The sequence below is a fragment of the Heterodontus francisci genome, chromosome 2 (assembly GCF_036365525.1).
Source record: "Heterodontus francisci isolate sHetFra1 chromosome 2, sHetFra1.hap1, whole genome shotgun sequence".
In the NCBI taxonomy this organism is placed as follows: Eukaryota; Metazoa; Chordata; class Chondrichthyes; order Heterodontiformes; family Heterodontidae; genus Heterodontus; species Heterodontus francisci.
Window position 1 is genome coordinate 161,306,920 of NC_090372.1, and position 18,945 is coordinate 161,325,864.

The 18,945-nt window shown below is 44.6% G+C and overlaps 1 protein-coding gene across 6 annotated transcripts in view; it reads left to right on the plus strand.

Moving 5' to 3' along the window:
- adam22 (ADAM metallopeptidase domain 22) overlaps nt 1–18,945 on the plus strand; it is a 430,588-nt gene that overhangs the window by 387,879 nt on the left and 23,764 nt on the right. For 2 of the 6 annotated variants that reach the window (XM_068013002.1, XM_068012995.1), the window contains exons 26-29: nt 12,307–12,324; nt 13,146–13,256; nt 14,867–14,967; nt 16,636–16,702. In XM_068013002.1, the coding sequence (XP_067869103.1) occupies nt 12,307–12,324; nt 13,146–13,256; nt 14,867–14,967; nt 16,636–16,702 (297 nt within the window). Of the gene's footprint in view, nt 1–8,897; nt 8,932–12,306; nt 12,325–13,145; nt 13,257–14,866; nt 14,968–16,635; nt 16,703–18,945 lie in introns of those variants that run through there. The other 4 variants (XM_068013011.1, XM_068013020.1, XM_068013026.1 and 1 more) reach the window with 4 other exon arrangements.

The following is an 18,945-nucleotide window of genomic DNA, read 5'->3' on the forward strand; positions in this document are numbered from 1 at the left end:
ACCCTTGCTCTTCCTGATATATATTAATGACCTAGACCTTGGTGTACAGGGCACAATTTCAAAATTTTCAGATGTTATGAAACTTGGAAATATTGTGAACTGTGAGGAGGATAGTGTAGAAACTTCAAAAGGACAGAGACAGGTTGATGGAATGGGCAGACAAGTGGCAGATGAAATTTAATGCAGAGAAGTGTGAGGTGATTCATTTTGGTAAAAAGAACACGGAAAGACAATATAAAATAGAGTACAATACTAAAGGGGGTGCAGGAGTAGAGGGACCTGGGTGTATATTTGCATAAATCATCGAAAGTGGCAGGACAGATTGAGAGAGTAGTTAATACAGCATCCTAAGCTTCATCTTAGGAACATTGAGTACAAAAGCAAGGAGGTTATGTGAAACTTGTATAGAACATTGTTTCAGCCTCAACTGGAGTATTGTATCCAGTTCTGGGTGCCACTTTAGGAAAGATATGAAGGCATTCAAGAGAGTTCAGAAAGGATTCATGAGAATGGTTCCAGAGATGAGGAACTCCAGTTACATGGATAGATTGGAGAAGTTGGGACAGTTTTCCTTGGAGAAGAGAAGGTTGAGAGGAGATTTGATAGAGGTATTCAAAATCATTAGGGGTCCGGACAGAGTAGTTGGGGAAAAACTGTTCCCATTGGTGGCAGGTTCAAGAACAAGAGGGCACAGATTCAAGGTAATTGGCAAAAGAAGCAATGGTGCCATGAGGAAAAACTTTTACGTGCAGTGAATTGTTAGGTTCTGGAATACACAGTCTGAGAGTGTGGTGGAGGCAGGTTCAATCGAGGCATTCAAGAGGGAATTGGATTATTATCTGAAAAGGAAGAATGTGCAGGGCTACGGGGAGAAGACAGGGGACTGGCGCTAGGTAAATTGCTCTTTTGGAGTGCCAACACAGATACGACAGGCCAAATGACCTCTTTCTGTGCTGTAACAATTCTGTGATTCTGGGCCTGGCTCTGAGGCACTCTATATGGCGTCAGATGATTCTGGAGCATTGCTGGCACCATATTTAAAGCTGTGCCAGCTCTGCTTGCATTGCTGCCTTTGAGTGATTTACCGTTTGCCGATTGCTGCTGGAACAAGTGTGGTAGTAGCTCCTGGAAACCTCCCGCCGTCCCCTACCCACCCCCCATCCTGAGAGAAGAATGGCAGGGACAAGACACTGGGTGGCCCCAAGGTTTAGTGATGCCTCCCTAGAAATTCCCCTGCAGGCTGCAAGGGAAAAGCGGGAGGTCCTCTTCCCAGCAATGGCAAGAAGAGGTCCTCCCACCTGACGAAACAAACCTGGATGGAGATCACAGAGGAGGTCAGCTGACGTAGGGTCACCACCCCCCCCCCCACCCCACCCACCCCAAACATGGGTGCGTGCTGAAAGAGAGTCAATTACGTCCTTCATTCTATCAAGGTGAGTGCTCCATACCTCTCTCCTCTTTGGGGCTTGCATGTGGCTATGCAGGACGCAGCGTGACATGCGGAGGAAGTGACCACAAAGGCGTTGGCAAAGGGCATTAGGCCTCACCATATCCTGGCAGATGCATGACTGCATCTCGGCCACAGGCCACCTTCTTTGGCAGCTTACCACCATTCTGTCCCCTGAGAGCGGATGTGAGGAGGAGCCATGTAGGCAACCCCAGCAGAGGAGGAGGGGCTGCCATTAGCAGAACTGTTGTCTTACTCTTCCTGTGAGCTCTTACTATTTCCCTCTTTCCACTTGCAGGACAAGCGGGCCCATAACAACAGGGAGACGGCAAGGACTGGTGGAAGAATTACAGATATACAGATATATGGCCTCTCTCGACGGCTGAGGAGGAGACAGCGGAATTAGCGGGGACCCAGGGCGCCCGCTCAATATTGTATGGTGAGACTGGAGTCTCTGCACAAGAGAGTGAGAATTGTCTTCATTCGACATCCAACACAATTCTGGAGATCCACATCACGCACGGATATCATGACAAGGTCTGCAATGCCTAACACACACATGTTTGTGTTCTCTCATGCAGGTCGGAGTCCGTAGGAGACTCCATCAGAAGGGGGACAGCAGTCAACCTCTGAGACGGAGCACTCAGAGGATGCACTGTCACATGACGCTTCTGCACTTTCCACCAGCGCAGATACATTCACCTTGGTAAGTTTCCACTCTGCTTTAGAATCAGTGTCACAAGCTGGTGAGAACACTGCACACGCGCGCCCAAGCAGCTGGTGGAGGCTGAGACAGTTGAGGCCGCTGACAGTTGGAGGACAATGGGTGACCAGGCCCATGATGAGCACCAGGCTGATGCCAAACCCCTGGTGTCAACAACACAGGGCATGCTGGAGTTGCAGAGAGAGGTAAGGCAACATCTGGCGGAGCTGCCAGAGGCCTTGTGCAGCCTTGAGTGGATGAAGGAGGAGTCCATCCATACCATGACTGCTGCCATGTCTCAGGCATGTGGGCACATGGCTTATTCCATCAAGAGGTTGGCAACCCACATGGAGAGCCAGGTCACACAGATGCTCGCAGACATGCTCACTATCACCTTGGCCATGAGCTCAACGCAGCAGTGTCAAGGTGAGAGAAGGACGAAGTGCCTGGAATCTTCTCCAGTTCCTCGTCCTCCTCTGGTCAGCAGGGAGGTTCAAGTGAGCCTTGAAAGGAAGAAGGAATGGCAGACCTCCACAGTTGGTGTTTCCCCTCGGGGTGCTCCGAAGGTGGACAGCGGCTCCTCAGCCCCTCCGCCAGTGAGCCCCAGCTCCAGTCGCCATGATGCCTGAGGAGAAACCTGCACTTGCAAGGGAGTGGAAAGTTATTGGGAGTAGGCAGGAATGTGGAGTTGAGGTTACAATCAGATCAGCCATGATCTTATTGAATAGCAGAGCCGGCTTGAGGGGCCGAGTGGTCTACTCCTGCTCCTAATTCGTGTGTTCATGTGAAACCCTCAGGTAGCTGGGGCCTACCAGGCCTCAGGCAGCCAGAGGACAGACGCCAAAATCATCACAGGCCAAGGGGCAGCCTGATCAGCAGCCTGCCTCCAACCCAACTGCTAGCATGGGTATCACACTGTGTAGAAGCACACGCAAACATATTAACGCAACTAGACAACTTGGGTATTCACAGGTGTTTGACATTTTCCATTTGTATTGCGTTATAAAGTTCTTTTGTTATTACAGTTCATATTCATTATTGCAAAATGCTTATTCTTTCATGCCTTAATTGTGAGATGCTGCCTTTGCCCTTCCTCATTGGGCTGCCAGTGTGGACACAGCCCTCCTTTGGTATTCATCTCAAATGTGCCAGAGCGCATGGTGAAGCTGGGCGCTAGGCACAGAATCGAGATAGAAAGGAAGTGACAGACTGAATCCATTGAAGTGTGTCTTTATTGATTTTACCCTGAGGGGCCATCACGATGGCTGGAAGTGGGTAAATATGAGATTGTCTCTTGCCTCCCTTGCCCATCTCTCAATGTGTCTGGCCTCTGGTGCAAGAGGTTCAAGATTCAGCGCTGCCTGCTTATTAGCCTCCTCCGCCGCCTCCTCTTCGGTTGAGCACTAGCGATCAATCAAGTCCTTGTCATGCAAGGCCTCCCCCATTCTGCAGTGCTGGATTGTGCAGAGCACAGCAGACCACCACGATCTCTCGCTCGCTGGAGGATACTGCAGGGCTCCATCAAATCGATCCAGGCACCAGAATCTCATCTTCAGCAGCCCAATGGCCTGTGTGATGGTCTATCAGGTGGAGCCAGGTGTTGTATCTCTCCTCTACTGCAGTATGAGGGTTCCTCACGGGGAGGGCAGTAGCCTTGTCTTCAGTGGGTACCCTTGTCCCCTGGAATCCATCCCTGAAAGGTGAGCGCCTGGGACTGTTAAAGTATGTAGATGTCGTGGTTGCTTCCCAGCACGGTGGCGCAGTGGCTAGCACCGCAGCCACACGGCTCCAGCGACCTGCGTTCGGTTCTGGGTACTGCCTGTGCGGAGTTTGCAAATTCTCCCTGTGACTGTGTAGGTTTCCTCCGGGTGCTCCGGTTTCCTCCCACATGCCAAAGACTTGTGGGTTGATAGGTAAATTGGCCATTGTAAAAAATTGCCCCTAATGTAGGTAGGTGGTAGGAGAATTGAGGGAAGGTGGGGATGTGAGAGAGAAAATGGGATTAATGTAGGATTAATATAAATGGGTGGTTGATGGTCGGCATGGACTCAGTGGGCCGAAGGGCCTGTTTTGGTACTGTATCTCTCTATGACCTGTAGGAAATGCTTTCAGTGGTTGCAGACCAGTTGAACGTTGATGCAATGGAAGCCCTTCCAATTGATGACAGCAGTTGCTGATACTTTGAAGCCTTGATGGCGACACATGCGTGCAATCTATCACACCTTGCACCTGCGGGAATCCAGCAATGACTCCAAAGCCAATGACCCTCGCAGCCTGACTGTCATGGTCAGTCGGTTAGCACACGTAGTCGCCAGTCCTCTTGAACTATGCATTGGTCACCTCCTTGATTCAGCTGCTGCCTGGCAGACCCCACATATGTTCCTGGTGGATCCCTGGAATGATTAAGATACGTAAAAGTTGACTGCGACGGTGATTTTTCAGGCCCACTGACATAGAATGATCACTGAATCCCATAGATCTCAACTTGTCCTGCAGCAGGGCACATAAGTTGGTGACGGCCTCCCTGGAGAGCCGTAGCCTTAGTTGACAATTCTGTTGGGACATTTGGATGTAGCTGACTTGAGTCAGGTACACTGTCTGGTGCAGGTGGGCCCTCGTTGGCATGGCTGGCTGCTGCCACTCTTGCCATGGAGCTCCATGGGCAGGCACAGCTGCCTCCTGGCCCACCCTCCATCAGAGGCACTGCATCACGCCACAGATGTCCACAAAGACAGGGGGTTTGAGACCCATGACACCTGATCAGTAGGCCTCCAGAGCGTTCTCCTTGCAGAGACAAAACTGGCATCTTTGCATTTGCTACTCCCATCAGCTTATGGGTAATGACCCTGAGTGCCCACCCTTGCTGAAAGCCAACCCAGCACCCAGTAGTATAGCCACCGACCCTCTGACCCAGCAGTATGGCCACATGACAATCTCACCGAAGACCAAGCCCACCCATACAGACCACCCAAGACCAAGCACATCTAGTACTGCCACCTGAGACCAAGCCCACCCATGCAGGGCGAACAGTGCTGCAGGCTGACAATGGCCTCCACTCCCCCTTCCCCTATCCAGTGCTCATCATGGCTACCTTCCCGTTGCGCACTGAGGCCTTTCCTTGGTGCCACCACCTTTCAACAGTTGGGGATCCGAAGGCATGTGGGGGCTGCCTGCAGTCCATTTAATTCCATGCCCCCCACTGAATCACAATCAGTTGCATGCTAATGTCTTATAACTATCTGTTCAGCAATTCAAATGGCAATCCCATCAGGATATTGACGCCATCTCGGAGCTTTCCCACAGCTGACTAAATCCAATCGGATTTCCGGGCAGATGTGTCTGACACTATTCTCTGGACCCCGATGCCTCAATTCCCGCTCCCAACAGTCTCACTAAATCCTGCCTTTTGTTTGCCACCAACACATTGGGATGTTAGGTTTCTGTTTGGGAATCCAACTGTATATATGTTATTTGGAGGAAGAATGTAGATATGTCAGATATGTGAGAATGCATCAGAGGGGGATTGTTCCATAACAAAGGCACAGACAAATTTGCCTACAATTGTCCAAAGAATAGCGTGGGTTAAGAGTCACTATGGCGGCCCTTATAGAGTTCTGCCACTTACTGCAATTTTACTTACAGCTGCACTCCAGAACAAGCATGGCACTGCTTGTCTTGAATTTGTTTCAGCCCTAAACCTTTGTCTTAAGCTTATTGCAGGCTGAACAGGGAACAGCAGCCAATCAGCACTACACAGATGTATGAAGCAGGTATGTTGTTGTTAGTGTATTGTTTGTCAGATCTAGCAGATATGCCTCTTCCCCCATAGACAGCCATCAACAGCTTGGGAAAGTAAGTATACCAAATTCAACTTAGGAACATAGGAGCAAGAATAGGCCATTCAGCCCTTGGAGCCTGCTCTGCCATTCTAGATCATGGCTAATCATCTATCTCAATGCTATATTCCTGCACTGTCCCCATATCCCTTGATGTCATTAGCAACTAGAAATCTATTGATCTCTGTCTTGAACTTACTCAGTCACTGAGCTTCCACCACCCTCTGGGGCAGAGAATTCCAAAGATTCACCACCCTCTGAGTGAAGATGTTCCTCCTTATCTCAGTCCTAAATTGCCTGCCCTTTATTCTGAGGTTGTGTCCCCTGGTTCTAGACCCCATGCCAGGGGTAACATCCTTTCTGCATCTACCCAGTCTATCCCTTTGTTTTTAAAAAATTCATTTCATGGGATGTAGGCGTCGCTGGCCAGGCCAGCATTTATTGCCCATCCCATATTGCCCATGAGAAGGTGTTAGTGAGCTGCCTTCTTGAACTGCTGCAGTCCATGTGGGGTAGGTAAACCTACAGTGCTATTAGGAAGGGAGTTCCAGGATTTTGACCCAATGACAATGAAGGAACGGCGAAATAGTTCCAAGTCAGGATGGTGTGTGGCTTGAAGGGAACTTGCAGGTGGTGGTGTTCCCACGCAACTGCTGCCCTTGCCTTTCTAGTTGGCAGAGGTCGTGGGTTTGGAAGGTGCTGTCTAAGGAGCCTTGGTGCTTTGCTGCAGTGCATCTTGCAGATGGTACACACTGCTGCCACTGTGCGTCGATGGTGGAGGGAGTGAATGTTTGTGGATGGGGTGTCAATCAAGGGGGCTGCTTTGTCCTGGATGGTGTCGAGCTTCTTGAGTGTTGTTTGAGCTGTACCCATCCAGGCAAGTGGAGAATATTCTATCACATTCCTGACTTGTGCCTTGTAGATGGTGGACAGGCTTTGGGGAGTCAGGAGGTGATTTAATAGCCGCAAGATTCCTAGCCTCTGACCTGCTTTTGTAGCCACTGTATTTAGTGTTTTATAAGTTTCTAAGAGATTGCCTCTCATTCTTCTGAACTCCAGAGAATACAGGGTCAGTCTCCTCAATCTTTCCTTATAGGACAATCCCACCATCCCAGGAATCAGTCTGGTGAACCTCCGCTGCACTCTCTCTATGGCAAGTATATTCTTCCTCAGGCAAGGGGACCAGAACTGCACACAATATTCCAGGTGCGGCCTCATCAATGCTCTATACAATTGAAGCAAGACTTCTTTGCTCCTTTCCTCAAATCCTCTTGCAATAAAGGCTAACATACCGTTTGCCTTCCTAATTGCTTACTGCACCTGAATGCTAGCTTTCAGTGACTTATAAATATCAACACTTAGCAATCTCTCACCATTTAAGAAATACTCTACACCTCTGTTCCTCCTACCAAAGTTTATAACCTCACACTTATCCACATTATATTCCATCTGCCATGTTCTTGCCCACTCACTCAGCCTGTCCAAATCCTCTTGAAGCCTCTTTGCATCCTCCTCACAACTCACATTCCCACCAAGTTTTGTGTCATCTGTAAACTTGGAAACAATACAATTCGTCCCCACATCGATATCATTGATAGAGATTGTGAACAGCTGGGGGCCAAGCACTGATCCTTGCAGTACTCCATTGTTCACAGCTTACCAACCTGAGAATGGCGCATTTATTCCTACTCTCTGTTTTCTGCTTGTTACCCAATCCTCAATCCATGCTAGTATATTACCCCCAATCCCATGCGCTTTAATTTTGCTTACTAACCTCATGTGTGGGACTTTATCAAAAGCCTTCTTAAAGTCCAAATACACCACATCCACTGGTTCCCCCTTATCCACTCCACTAGTAACATACTCAAAAAACTCTTAACAATTAGTTTATCAAACATGATTTCCCCTTTATAAGTTCATGTTGACTCTGCCCAATCAGACCATTATTTTTTAAGTGTCCAAAAATCGCATCCTTTATAATAGATTCTAGTATTTTCCTTACTACTGACGTCAGGCTAACAGGTCTGTAGTTCCACGTTTTCTCTCTCCCTCCTTTCTTAAACAGTAGGGTTGCATTTGCAACCTTCCAATCTGCAGGCACTATTGCAGAATTTATAGAATTTTGAAAGATGATCACCAATGCATCCACTTGAGGACACAGATAGACTCTTGAGAATTTATTTTCCTTGCAGCACTGTACAAAATGAGTAAGAATAAGAATTTTATGCAGAATGATTTATTTTTCTGCATTATTATAAGTTCTTCTTGATCTGTGTTTCCAAGTGGGAATATGCAATATAGTGGCTCAAACCAATTTCACAAAGTTTTTAAGTGTGATTTGACTGGCCCAGCTTCTCCTTTCGTTTATTGGTAGATGTTGTTGACTGCCCATTTTAAAAAATGCATATTCTCAAGAAGTGGACAACACTGGCAAGACCACATTTATTCCCTATTCGTCCGAAGAAGGTAGTGGTGATCCTTTTCCTTGAACCACTGTAGTCCTTGTGATGATGATGCTGCCACAATGGTGTTGGGGATTTTTTTTTTAATTCATTCATGGGCATCACTGACATTTAGTGCCCTTTTGAATAACTAGTGTCTTGCTAGGCCATTTCAGAGGGCAGTTAAGAGCCATCCACATCGCTATGTGTCTGAAGTAACATATAGGCCAGACTGGATAAGGACAGCAGATTTCCTTCCCTAAAAGACATTAGTGAACCAGATGGGTTTTTATGACTATCTGGTTTTGTGGTCATCATAACAGATACTAGCCTTTTATTCCAGACTTTTATTCAATTAACTGAATTTAAATTTCCCAGCTGCTGTGGCAGGATTTGAACTCATGCTCGCTAGTTCAGCCCTCTGGATTACATGTCCGGTAACATAACCATTTTGTTACTGTACCCCCTAGGTAATAGGATATTGACCAAGTAATGATGAAGGAAAATGATATATGTTCAAGTCAGGATGCTGATGAGCTGGGCAGAAATTTGGAGGTGATGGTGCTATTCTTGTTCTTTCCATTGGTAGAAGTTGAAAGGGATGCAGATGCTGTGCAAGTTCATGTCCTCGCCTCCCACCCCACCAGCCTCCAGCATGATGCCACCACTGAATATATCTTCCCCTCCCCTCCCCTTTCAGCATTCTGAAGAGACCGTTCCCTCCACAGTACCCTGGTCCACCCCTCAGTTCCCCTTTCTTACGGCACCTTTCCATGCAAGCGCAGGAGATGCAACACCTGCTCTTTTACCTCCTCCCTTCCCACCCTCCAAGGTCCCAAACACTCCTTTCAGGTGAAACAGCAATTTACTGGTATTTCTTTTAGTTTATTATACTGTATTTATTGCTCATGATGCTGTCTGCTCTACATTGGGGAGACCAAATGCAGACTGGGTGATTGCTTTGCGGAACAGCTCCATTCAGTATGCAAAGGTGACCCCGAATTTCCAGGCACATGTCATTTTAATTCTCTACCGTGCTCCCACTCTGACCTTTCTGTCCTTGGCCTGCTGCAGTGTTCCAGTGAGGCTCAATGAAAGCTTGAGGAACAGCACCTCATCTTTCGACTGGGCACTTTACAGCTTTCCGGACTCAACATTGAATTCAACAGTTTTAGATTGTAACCTTTGCTGCATTTTGTCTTTGCTGGTTTGTATTTTTTCTCGTATTTACTTTGCTTTCAGACGGCAGCTATTCAGGATCCTGCCATTCACACCTCCTCTAGGCACATCTTTTGTTTCATTACATGTTCCATTACCACTTCCTTTGGCTTTGTGCATGAAATCTTTTGTCATTTAATCTCTTCTGCCCTCTACCTTATCACAGATCTTCCTTTTTGTTCTTCCCACCTTGCCTCCTTTCACGTGCTCAAAACCTATTATGTTTCTAACATTTCTCAGTTCTAATGATAGATCACAGACCTGAAATGTTAACTCTGTTTCTCTCTCCACAGATGCTGCCAGACTGACTGAGTATTTCCAACATTTTTGTTTTTATTTCAGATTTCCAGCATCCACAGTATTTTGCTTTTGTTTTGATATAGCTTTAATTTTCCTTAACTTTCTCTGCCTCTCAATAGCAAATCATTTTCCTTTTGGTCATTAGGAAAAATTCTATTTACAGGATGACATTACAGGTCCACACTGGTGAATTGGAAATTCAGCTGTGCACTGCTCTTGATCTATTAAATTCAGTGGTCAGATATGCACTGCCAGCAGGCTCATAACATTATGCCTTATATCTCCATAAAATTCCCTTGCTCTGCAGATGCAGTTAATGGGAATGCTATACCTTCCATTTGCCGTGGTGAATGGAGCTTGCAGATTATCAGCAAGGAGGGAGCAAAGACTGTATTAATGTTACTTTGAGTCACAAAGTTAGGTGCCCTTTTGTAAGCACTAAAACAATTTGAATGCTGATGAAGCAACTTAGCATATGGAGCACAACCAGTTACAAACCTGAATTTTTCCACTCCATGTCATATCACTATGCTATGCCACTAAATCACTCGTAACGGGTTACTGACGAATTGAACTATAATAAATAATTACACATGGTCATCATTCCAATTTTGGAGTGGGAGGACAGGTATGTGCTTAAGTAAACAGTGGCGCAGTAGTTAGCACCGCAGCCTCACAGCTCCAGCGACCCGGGTTCAATTCTGGGTACTGCCTGTGTGGAGTTTGCAAGTTCTCCCTGTGTCTGCGTGGGTTTCCTCTGGGTGCTCCGGTTTCCTCCCACATGCCAAAGACTTGCTGGTTGATAGGTAAATTGGCCTTTATAAATTGCCCCTAGTTTAGGTAGGTGGTAGGGAAATATAGAGACAGGTGGGGATGTGGTAGTAATGTGGAATTAGTGTAGGATTAGTATAAAATGGGTGGTTGATGGTCGGCATAGACTCGGTGGGCCGAAGGGCCTTTTTCAGTGCTGTATCTCTAAACTAAACTAAACTAATATGAGCAATAAAAAGTTCTGTGCATAACCATTGTCTTATTTGAAACAGTAAAGGATATCTATCCCATATTAATCCTTCACCTTCCTGGTCTGCTAAGATAATAGGCTGCAGTCGTCCAGTTTAGAAATGAGATTACATTGCTCCTTGGTCCACTTACCAGGAAATATGCTTCAAAGATGTAGATTTTTCCATTGATAATCTGACATTCATCCCCAAAATCCATAAAAACAAATTCAGACTAATGTTTCTAGAAGCGATCCACTGTCTTAGGTTTTTATGTAGAGAATTAAAATCACCAAAACTCTGGCAGTCAATTAACTGTAAAGGGAATACAAGGTTGATTAAGAGAGATAAAGGGCTGAATTTTATTAAGCTTCCAACGTTGGGCTCCGTGGCCTGTGGGAGCTGGAAGATTGCAGCAGCAGCAGCCCGCCATGGAGCCCGACACCGGGTTCGCTGGGCCCAATCTTGCCGGCAGCGGCGAGGCTCCATGGTGGCACCACCTCCCCTACCCCCCTGCCACTTGGCGACAGGACTCAACTTCAAATATTGAAATAAAGCACATGAATAAATTAGCATACCATTCCCTACGATCTTGCTGGCTGTCCGTGATCTTCCGTGCGATGACCGGCACTCACGTGCCTTCACTTTCCCGTCCAGGGAAAGCTGGCGCCACTGAGGTGGGGAAGGACGGAACTTAGGATTTTTACTGTAGTGGGGGCGGGGGGGTCAACTCTGCATTTCTAGTGTTGAGGAGGGAAGGAGTGACCACCGCATTTTGTGCAGTTGGCATAGCAGAGGTCAGCTATTCAATTCAAGTGTTTTAGGAGAGAGGAAACGGGTCTACCATTTAACTTCTGTGTATTGGGAGGGGAGGGGGAAACGGTCACACATTAATGTACAGTGTAGTTGGGGGGGGGTACTTTCAGGGTTGAACTTTGTACTCTCTGTGCAGGTCTGGCGTCCCTTTAAAAATGGCACCAGCGCCTGCACAGAGGCAGCCAATGGTATTGCAGAGTCCTTCTCTGCCACGTGATGCGATGGTGTTGCAGAGTCCTTCTCTGCCACGTGATGGGGATGCGGGGGGAGGAGAGGAGCAGGCTGCCCTGTGTATAGAAATGAACTGCCATGTGCTAGATTGCGGCGGCATGGCAGTGCATGCTTTGTGCGTGCGGGCCGCCGTTTTTTCCACCTGCCAGCAGCAGGAGAATAAAATTCAGCCTTTAAAGTGTGTGAACCATATGGTTCACTATGATTATTCATCGTGTAATATAATTATTAACATCCCAGTTCATAAACTAATTTCTTGTCATGAACATGCTTTGATTTTTTTATTTACTTGTTCCCTCTGCTTCATGTTTGAAAGGAACTACCAAGAAAGAAGGTATGTTTGTTTAATTTTAAGCTTCCACTGAACCCTTCTATGTGTTTCCTTTTAGATGTAAATGCATTTTACTGGAATCTTTCATTATGACAGATAATTCATAATTAATCATCGGGCTTACCTTCCCACCACAGCCTTGTTTTACCCCATTTTACTGCCACCCCGTCTTCCTCCCCCTTCTCTTTCATCTTCTACCTTCTCCCTGTAGTAGTCTTTTTTTTTAGTCCTCTTCTCCTGCAGCAGTCTGTTCCAGCTGGTAGAGGAGAGAGCTTGGAATGCAAGCTTCTCAGTGGCGTCTTTCAGCGTCACTCTGTGATCAGCTGTGGGAATTGTTCTTCTGTGTGCCACAAGCAGACTTACCAGTCTTCCCTCCCCCCCAGATTCAGTGCTCCATGCTGTGTGTGCTCCACCAATCAGGATGGGCAAGAACTGACAAAACTCAGCTAAAATGGCAACAGACACTTCTGAATGCCAGTTAAGGCCGGAATGCAAGCTTACAACCCACTGGGTTGGAAGTCTGCCATTCCTCTAGAACTATTGGGCTGCCCAGCATTAGATTTGTCATGGGGATGTGCACCCTTTGGCTGCTTCACTTTTATGCTTGTCAGACATACTAATTCATTTACAAGTTTAACTTTACAGCTTTCATTTACCACATAGCCGGCTTTTAAGTATGTTGCTTGTGATACCATGCAGCATAACATCAACCAAATTTGAATTTGAACGCAATTATTTGATAGAATGTTATGAGGTATGGTAGTTCTAGATGTACTTGTTCCGGGTTTGATGGCTCTTCTTTCCTACCTTCTCACTGTTTGTAGGCAAATGCCACAAGGAGACTATGTCAAAAAGCCTGGGGAAGCTGACTCTTTCTATAGTGACATACCTCCTGGAGTCAGCTCAAACTATTCAGCATCTAGTTCTAAGAAAAGGTCTGCATTTCTCTTTCAACCTATTCTTTTACAAGCAACAAGCAGATTGAATTAATTACATAGCAAATAAAGTAAAGCAAACATATAAAGCTTGAGCTTTAAACCATTTTAACCCATTTACCCCTGTGTGTATGGGGTGCTCTTGCAAAAGCTGGTTTTATGCCCGGTTCTGAATTATATCCACTTTCGCACAGGCACCAGAAAACCTGCACCTGGCTTGAGGGAAGGTGGAAGGCAAGTTGGAGTGGCTAGGCATTTTTTGACAACCTTTTTTGCTTTTTTAAAGTAGCAACATGATAGATAAGCTGTGCTGAGAGGAGACCTACATGTAGCAGTAGCATATGTAAAGTTTTTACCTCAACAAAACTCCTCAGGCTTGCAAAGAGAAAGATTCAAATGCTTTAATCAGCTCTTCCCTTTTTTCAAGATTCACTTCCCTACTCTCAAACAACAGCAGATAATGTCATCTCTTCCAAGTCTCTTGGATTCACATAGAATCTTTGAGGCTGAATTCTTGAGCCAAGGGGCTAATTGAAAAACATCTATTTTCTGGCAGTGCAGTGTACAGGTTGCAGAGACCTAACTACTGGGTAGCTCAGACTGCATTAGAACCATCTGTAGGTCAAAGAGAAACTGAGGTAGAAGACTGAGAATCTAGAAAGAAGACAACTTAATGGTTGCCAGAGAAAATACACAAACTCTGACGCGGAAAAAAGAGCAGAGGAGCAGTAAGTAATTGGCAGTAGTCACTACTAGAGTATGATTTTTTTTAAGCATTATTTTCCTGTGCTTTCTTTGGACTCACTCTCAGCATGCCCAGTCACTGTATCCACAAAACATATATCAGGAGCCCTGATTAGTGCTCTGCATTCCACCATCATGGGTCAGCACTTTGCATTTTGTTGTTGCTGGTTGGCCCCTTACACAGCACACATGAGTACACCAGTCGCTGCTAATTGAGCGAGGGCTGTGCATTGGTGAGGATATCTGGGCTCACAGAGTGGACCCTCACCTCATATCTTGAAAGTTTGTAAATAGATCTACTGCTATCCATTCTTGAGAAAAAAAAATGGAAATTTAGGAGGGACATAGTGTTGAGACCACTCAACAGGATTTAATGAATCGTGGAAAAACGTGCGCCATGCACAATTTCCTCAGGAGTGCTACTGTGCATTTGTTCCTCCCTTGTACAGACACTGAAATGGCCAAGAATGTAGGCCGACATGACCCTTAATAACAAAAACAAAATTAGCACTTGCAGACAATAATACAGAGCACACAAGGGGAAATTGTGAAAGTGCATAGCACTCCATGACTTTGCACACGTGCTATCAGGGTCTCTTTCCTTGCTTGTGAATCAGCTACCGTGTAATGAATTGCATGCACCAAGGTAAGCACGTAAGGGTCCTCACTCCAAAGGCTGCTCCTTCAGCTAAATTATGTAAGTTTCCTCACTTAAATTTTGACGGCAGTAATATACTAAGACAGATACAGCAACATCTCTGTTTTGGTATCTTAGTACACTACCTTTGAGAAGCTAGAGAACAATTTGGCATCTCTTTGTAAGGTGAAAGTGGAGGATTACCTTGCATATACTTTTAATATTTCAGATCAAATGGACTCTCCCATTCTTGGAGTGAACGGATTCCACATGAAAAACATATTCCAGATGTCTGTGAAAATGGCAGACCACGCAGTAATTCCTGGCAGGGTTAGTGCTATTTATATATATGTTTATAATGTAATAAATAATATGGTTTACATTCAAAGTGTAGATCATTGTTGTAATGTAGGAAAATGCAGCAGCCAATTTTCAAATGACAAGGTCCCTCAAAAGCATTAACCTGCTGATCTGTTTTGGGGCTGTTGGTTGAGAGATAAATGTTAAGGACTGCAGCAATTCAAGAAGGCAGCTCACCACCACCTTTTCAAGGGCAATTAGGGATGGGCAATAAATGCTGGCCTGGCCAGTGACGCCCACATCCCATGAATGAATAAAAATTTTAAAAAAGGAGGGGACTAGGAAATCTCACTTGCTCTTTGAATAGTGAGATCTTTTATATCCACTTGAGAGATTAAGTGGGACCTCATTTTATTTGAAAGACAGGCTCTGACAGTGCAGCACTCCCTCAGTCAACCTAGATTATGTATACCAATGCCTCTGCATATTGCTGATATGTATTTGGAGACTAATGCACTAGGTTTCTCTCCTATGCAACAGACATTAGTTTGGAGCCCTGCATGGTATATACATGCGTGGCGATAGCCCTACCCACGCAAATAGCACTACATTATCTACATTAAATGTCATCTACCAGATGCATGCCCATTACCCCATCGTATTTAGATTAGATTTAGGACTGGCAAGCAATTAAAAATTAATTTGGATTAAACTCATCATTAAATAGTTCAATCTCAGTTAAACTTGGTTTTATTACATCTGCATTCACTCAATCAAATTTATTTTCTTACTGATGCTTTAATGTTAATAAAGAAAGAACTTGCATTTATGCAACACCTTTCACAACCTCAGTACATCCCAAAGCACTTTACAGTCAATGAAGTACATATTGGCCAGGACACAGGGGGGAACTCCCCTGCTCTTTTTCAAAATGGGATCTTTTACATCCACGTGAGAGAGCAAGCAGGACCTTGGTTTAATGTCACATCTGAAAGACAGTGCAGCAATCCCTCAGTACTGCACTGAAGTGTCAATTTGGATTATATGCTCAAATCTCATGAGTGGACCTTGAAACCACTGTGTTCTGACTCAGAGGTGAGAGTGCTAACCACTGAGCCATAGCTGCACACTTATGATGGTGTTCTCAGGTATTAGAGAAACTGGAGAGCGTAGGAAATGCAGCCAGTGCAAATCGTTTGGCATTATTCAACGCTGTTGCGGAGATAGAACTTGCACTGGCAGGTTAGGTAGAGAAAAGGCATTAAAGAGCAAGTGTCACTATCAACTATCTTTCAAATCATTTTTTTTTAGATAACCACACACATTTTAATTGTCTGAATCAATATCCAGGACTGGAAAGGATGCTGGAGTATGCTGCTGTGATAAGGACCATTAATTGACTGACCAATCACATACTTTAACTAAGTGGCTTTCTTTGAACTTTGAGGCAAAATATTGACTGGTGGAAGAATATAGAAGTCTGTTCTAAAAGGTGGACGAATGTCTAACAATTTGTAACCCTAAGTAGGTGGAAGAAGCACTTTATATTCAAAATAATACAACAGAAAAAGGGAAGGTATTTCCTCCCATGGTAATGTTTATGTTTAATAATTCTTCATCACTGAATTGTTTTAAAATTGTGCTGACGTAATTCACCTGTTTATAACGTCTTTCATTTTTCCTGATTATTTTCTTCAGGGAATTTAGGAGCCAACCGAAAGAAAAATAAAGGAAGGAAATTTAGACCACGTTCTAATTCTACAGAGTGAGTATAGAACTTTAAAGATATGTGTATACACTATGTAACCACTGCATAAAGCCTTGCAGATTAAGTAACTTTAGTAAATGGATTTTCATTCATTGAACTTTTAACTATTTGCATTTGCCATTTTTTCTTTCTGAAAGGTAACTCGAATGTGGAATTAAAATTGCCCATTTGATACGTTAGAATAATTACCATACAGGTTATACACATCAATTTCATTCAAATTAAAATTAATTTTGTTAATGTGATATTGCTACAATTTGTAGTTTGACCGAGAAAAATTATTTCCTCTTGGAATTAACTTGGATTAGTTTTTTCATCTCTCTTAATATTCTCCGCATCCAAACAGCAACTGTAATTTGCAAAAAGTGTTGTTCTTCTACTTCCAGTCTTCTCCACATGTCATAGGTCAAATCCTAAACTTTGTAAAGCCTGTGTGTATGTGTGTGCATGTGTGTGTGTGTATGAACACTTGCCCCCTTTAAATTCTATGTATGACTTTCGAAGCTTCTATAAAATGCACATGACTGACTTTCTCTGCCCACACCATTCCTGTTTGTTCTTCCCTAGTATTACTGTTCTTGTTAGAACCACTCACCCATTGGTCACGCTGTTGACCAGAGTAATTGCAAGATTAACAGCATCCGTGGAGGGAGAAACAGAGTTAACCGTTTCAGGGCAATGACCTCTCTGTATTTATTTCAGATTTCCAGAATCCACTGTATTTTGCTTTTGTAGTTGTAAGGTTAGTTTTGTGGTTAAGAAAATACAAAGTTTACTTAAACTGTAAATCAAATAGTAGTTAGAGAGATACAGCACTGAAACAGGCCCTTTGGCCCACCGAGTCTGTACCATCGAACAACCACCCATTTATACTAATCCTACATTAATCCCATATTCCCTACCACATCCCCACCATTCTCCTACCACCTACCTACACTAGGGGCAATTTACAATGGCCAACCATTCCAGTAATTCAAAAACTGCATGCAGCGGAGAGGGTAGGTGCGGAACCCATTCGGACTATGATTTTTCAAGGAGACACTCATAACTATTGTGGCTGCTAAATTCTCAGCTACAGAAAAAAAATTGTGTATTGTAAATCACTGCAAGAGGAACCAGAAAAATACAGGACAATTATGAGAGGGACCATAGCTTTAACACAATATAATTTGGTTAACAATGAAGAGCAAGTTAAATGGTACTTTTATTTTTAACTGAAGCTGTAACTTTTTCTCAGTCTGTGCAAATAATTCTTTCACTTTGTGGATTATAGCAGACGGGATCTTCTAAGTTATAGCAGAGAGTCATTAGAGTAGTCATTTCAATCAAGTTTGGGAAAGCAACCAGTCCGGTACTCCCATTGCCACTTCAACACTCCCCCCTGCTCTCATGCTCACATCTCTGTCCTGGGATTGCTGCAGTGTTCCAGTGAACATCAACGCAAGCTCGAGGAACAGCATCTCATTTACCGATTAGGCACTTTACAGCCTGCCGGACTGAACATTGAGTTCAATAATTTCAGAGCATGACGGGCCCCCCATTTTACTTTTATTTTTAGTTATTTTTTTCTTTTTCCCTTTTTATATATATATTTTTTGTGTTTATTTTATTTTATTTCATCTTAGTTTGTTCAGTTTGCTTACCCACTGTTTTTTTCATGTTTGTACTTGCAGCTGTTCAATTTCAGTCCATTAACACCCTATCTGTACTAATGCTTTGTCTTTCAACACACCATTAACATATTGTTTGCCTTTGCTCCACGACCTTCTGGTCAGCTATTCTGTGACCTTGTCCTACTTACACCTTCTCCTTTGTTACCTCTTGCCCCACCCCCGAATTAAAAAACTAGTCTAATGATGGCCATGAAATCATTGTCGATTGTTGCAAAAACCCATCTGGTTCACTAATGTCCTTTAGATGAGGAAATCTGCTGTCTTTACCTGGTCTGGCCTACACGTGACTCTAGACCCACAGCAATGTGGTTGACTCTTACATGCCCTCTGAAATGGTCTAGCAAGCTACTCACTTGTATCTAACCACTATGAAGTCAATAAAAAGGAATGAAACCGAACGGACCACCCGTCATCGACCTAGGCACTGGAAACGACAATGGCAAACCCAGCCCAGTCAACCCTGCAAAGTCCTCCTTACTAACATCTGGGGGTTTGTGCCAAAGTTGGGAGAGCTGTCCCACAGACTAGTCAAGCAACAGCCTGACATAGTCATTCTCATGGAATCAT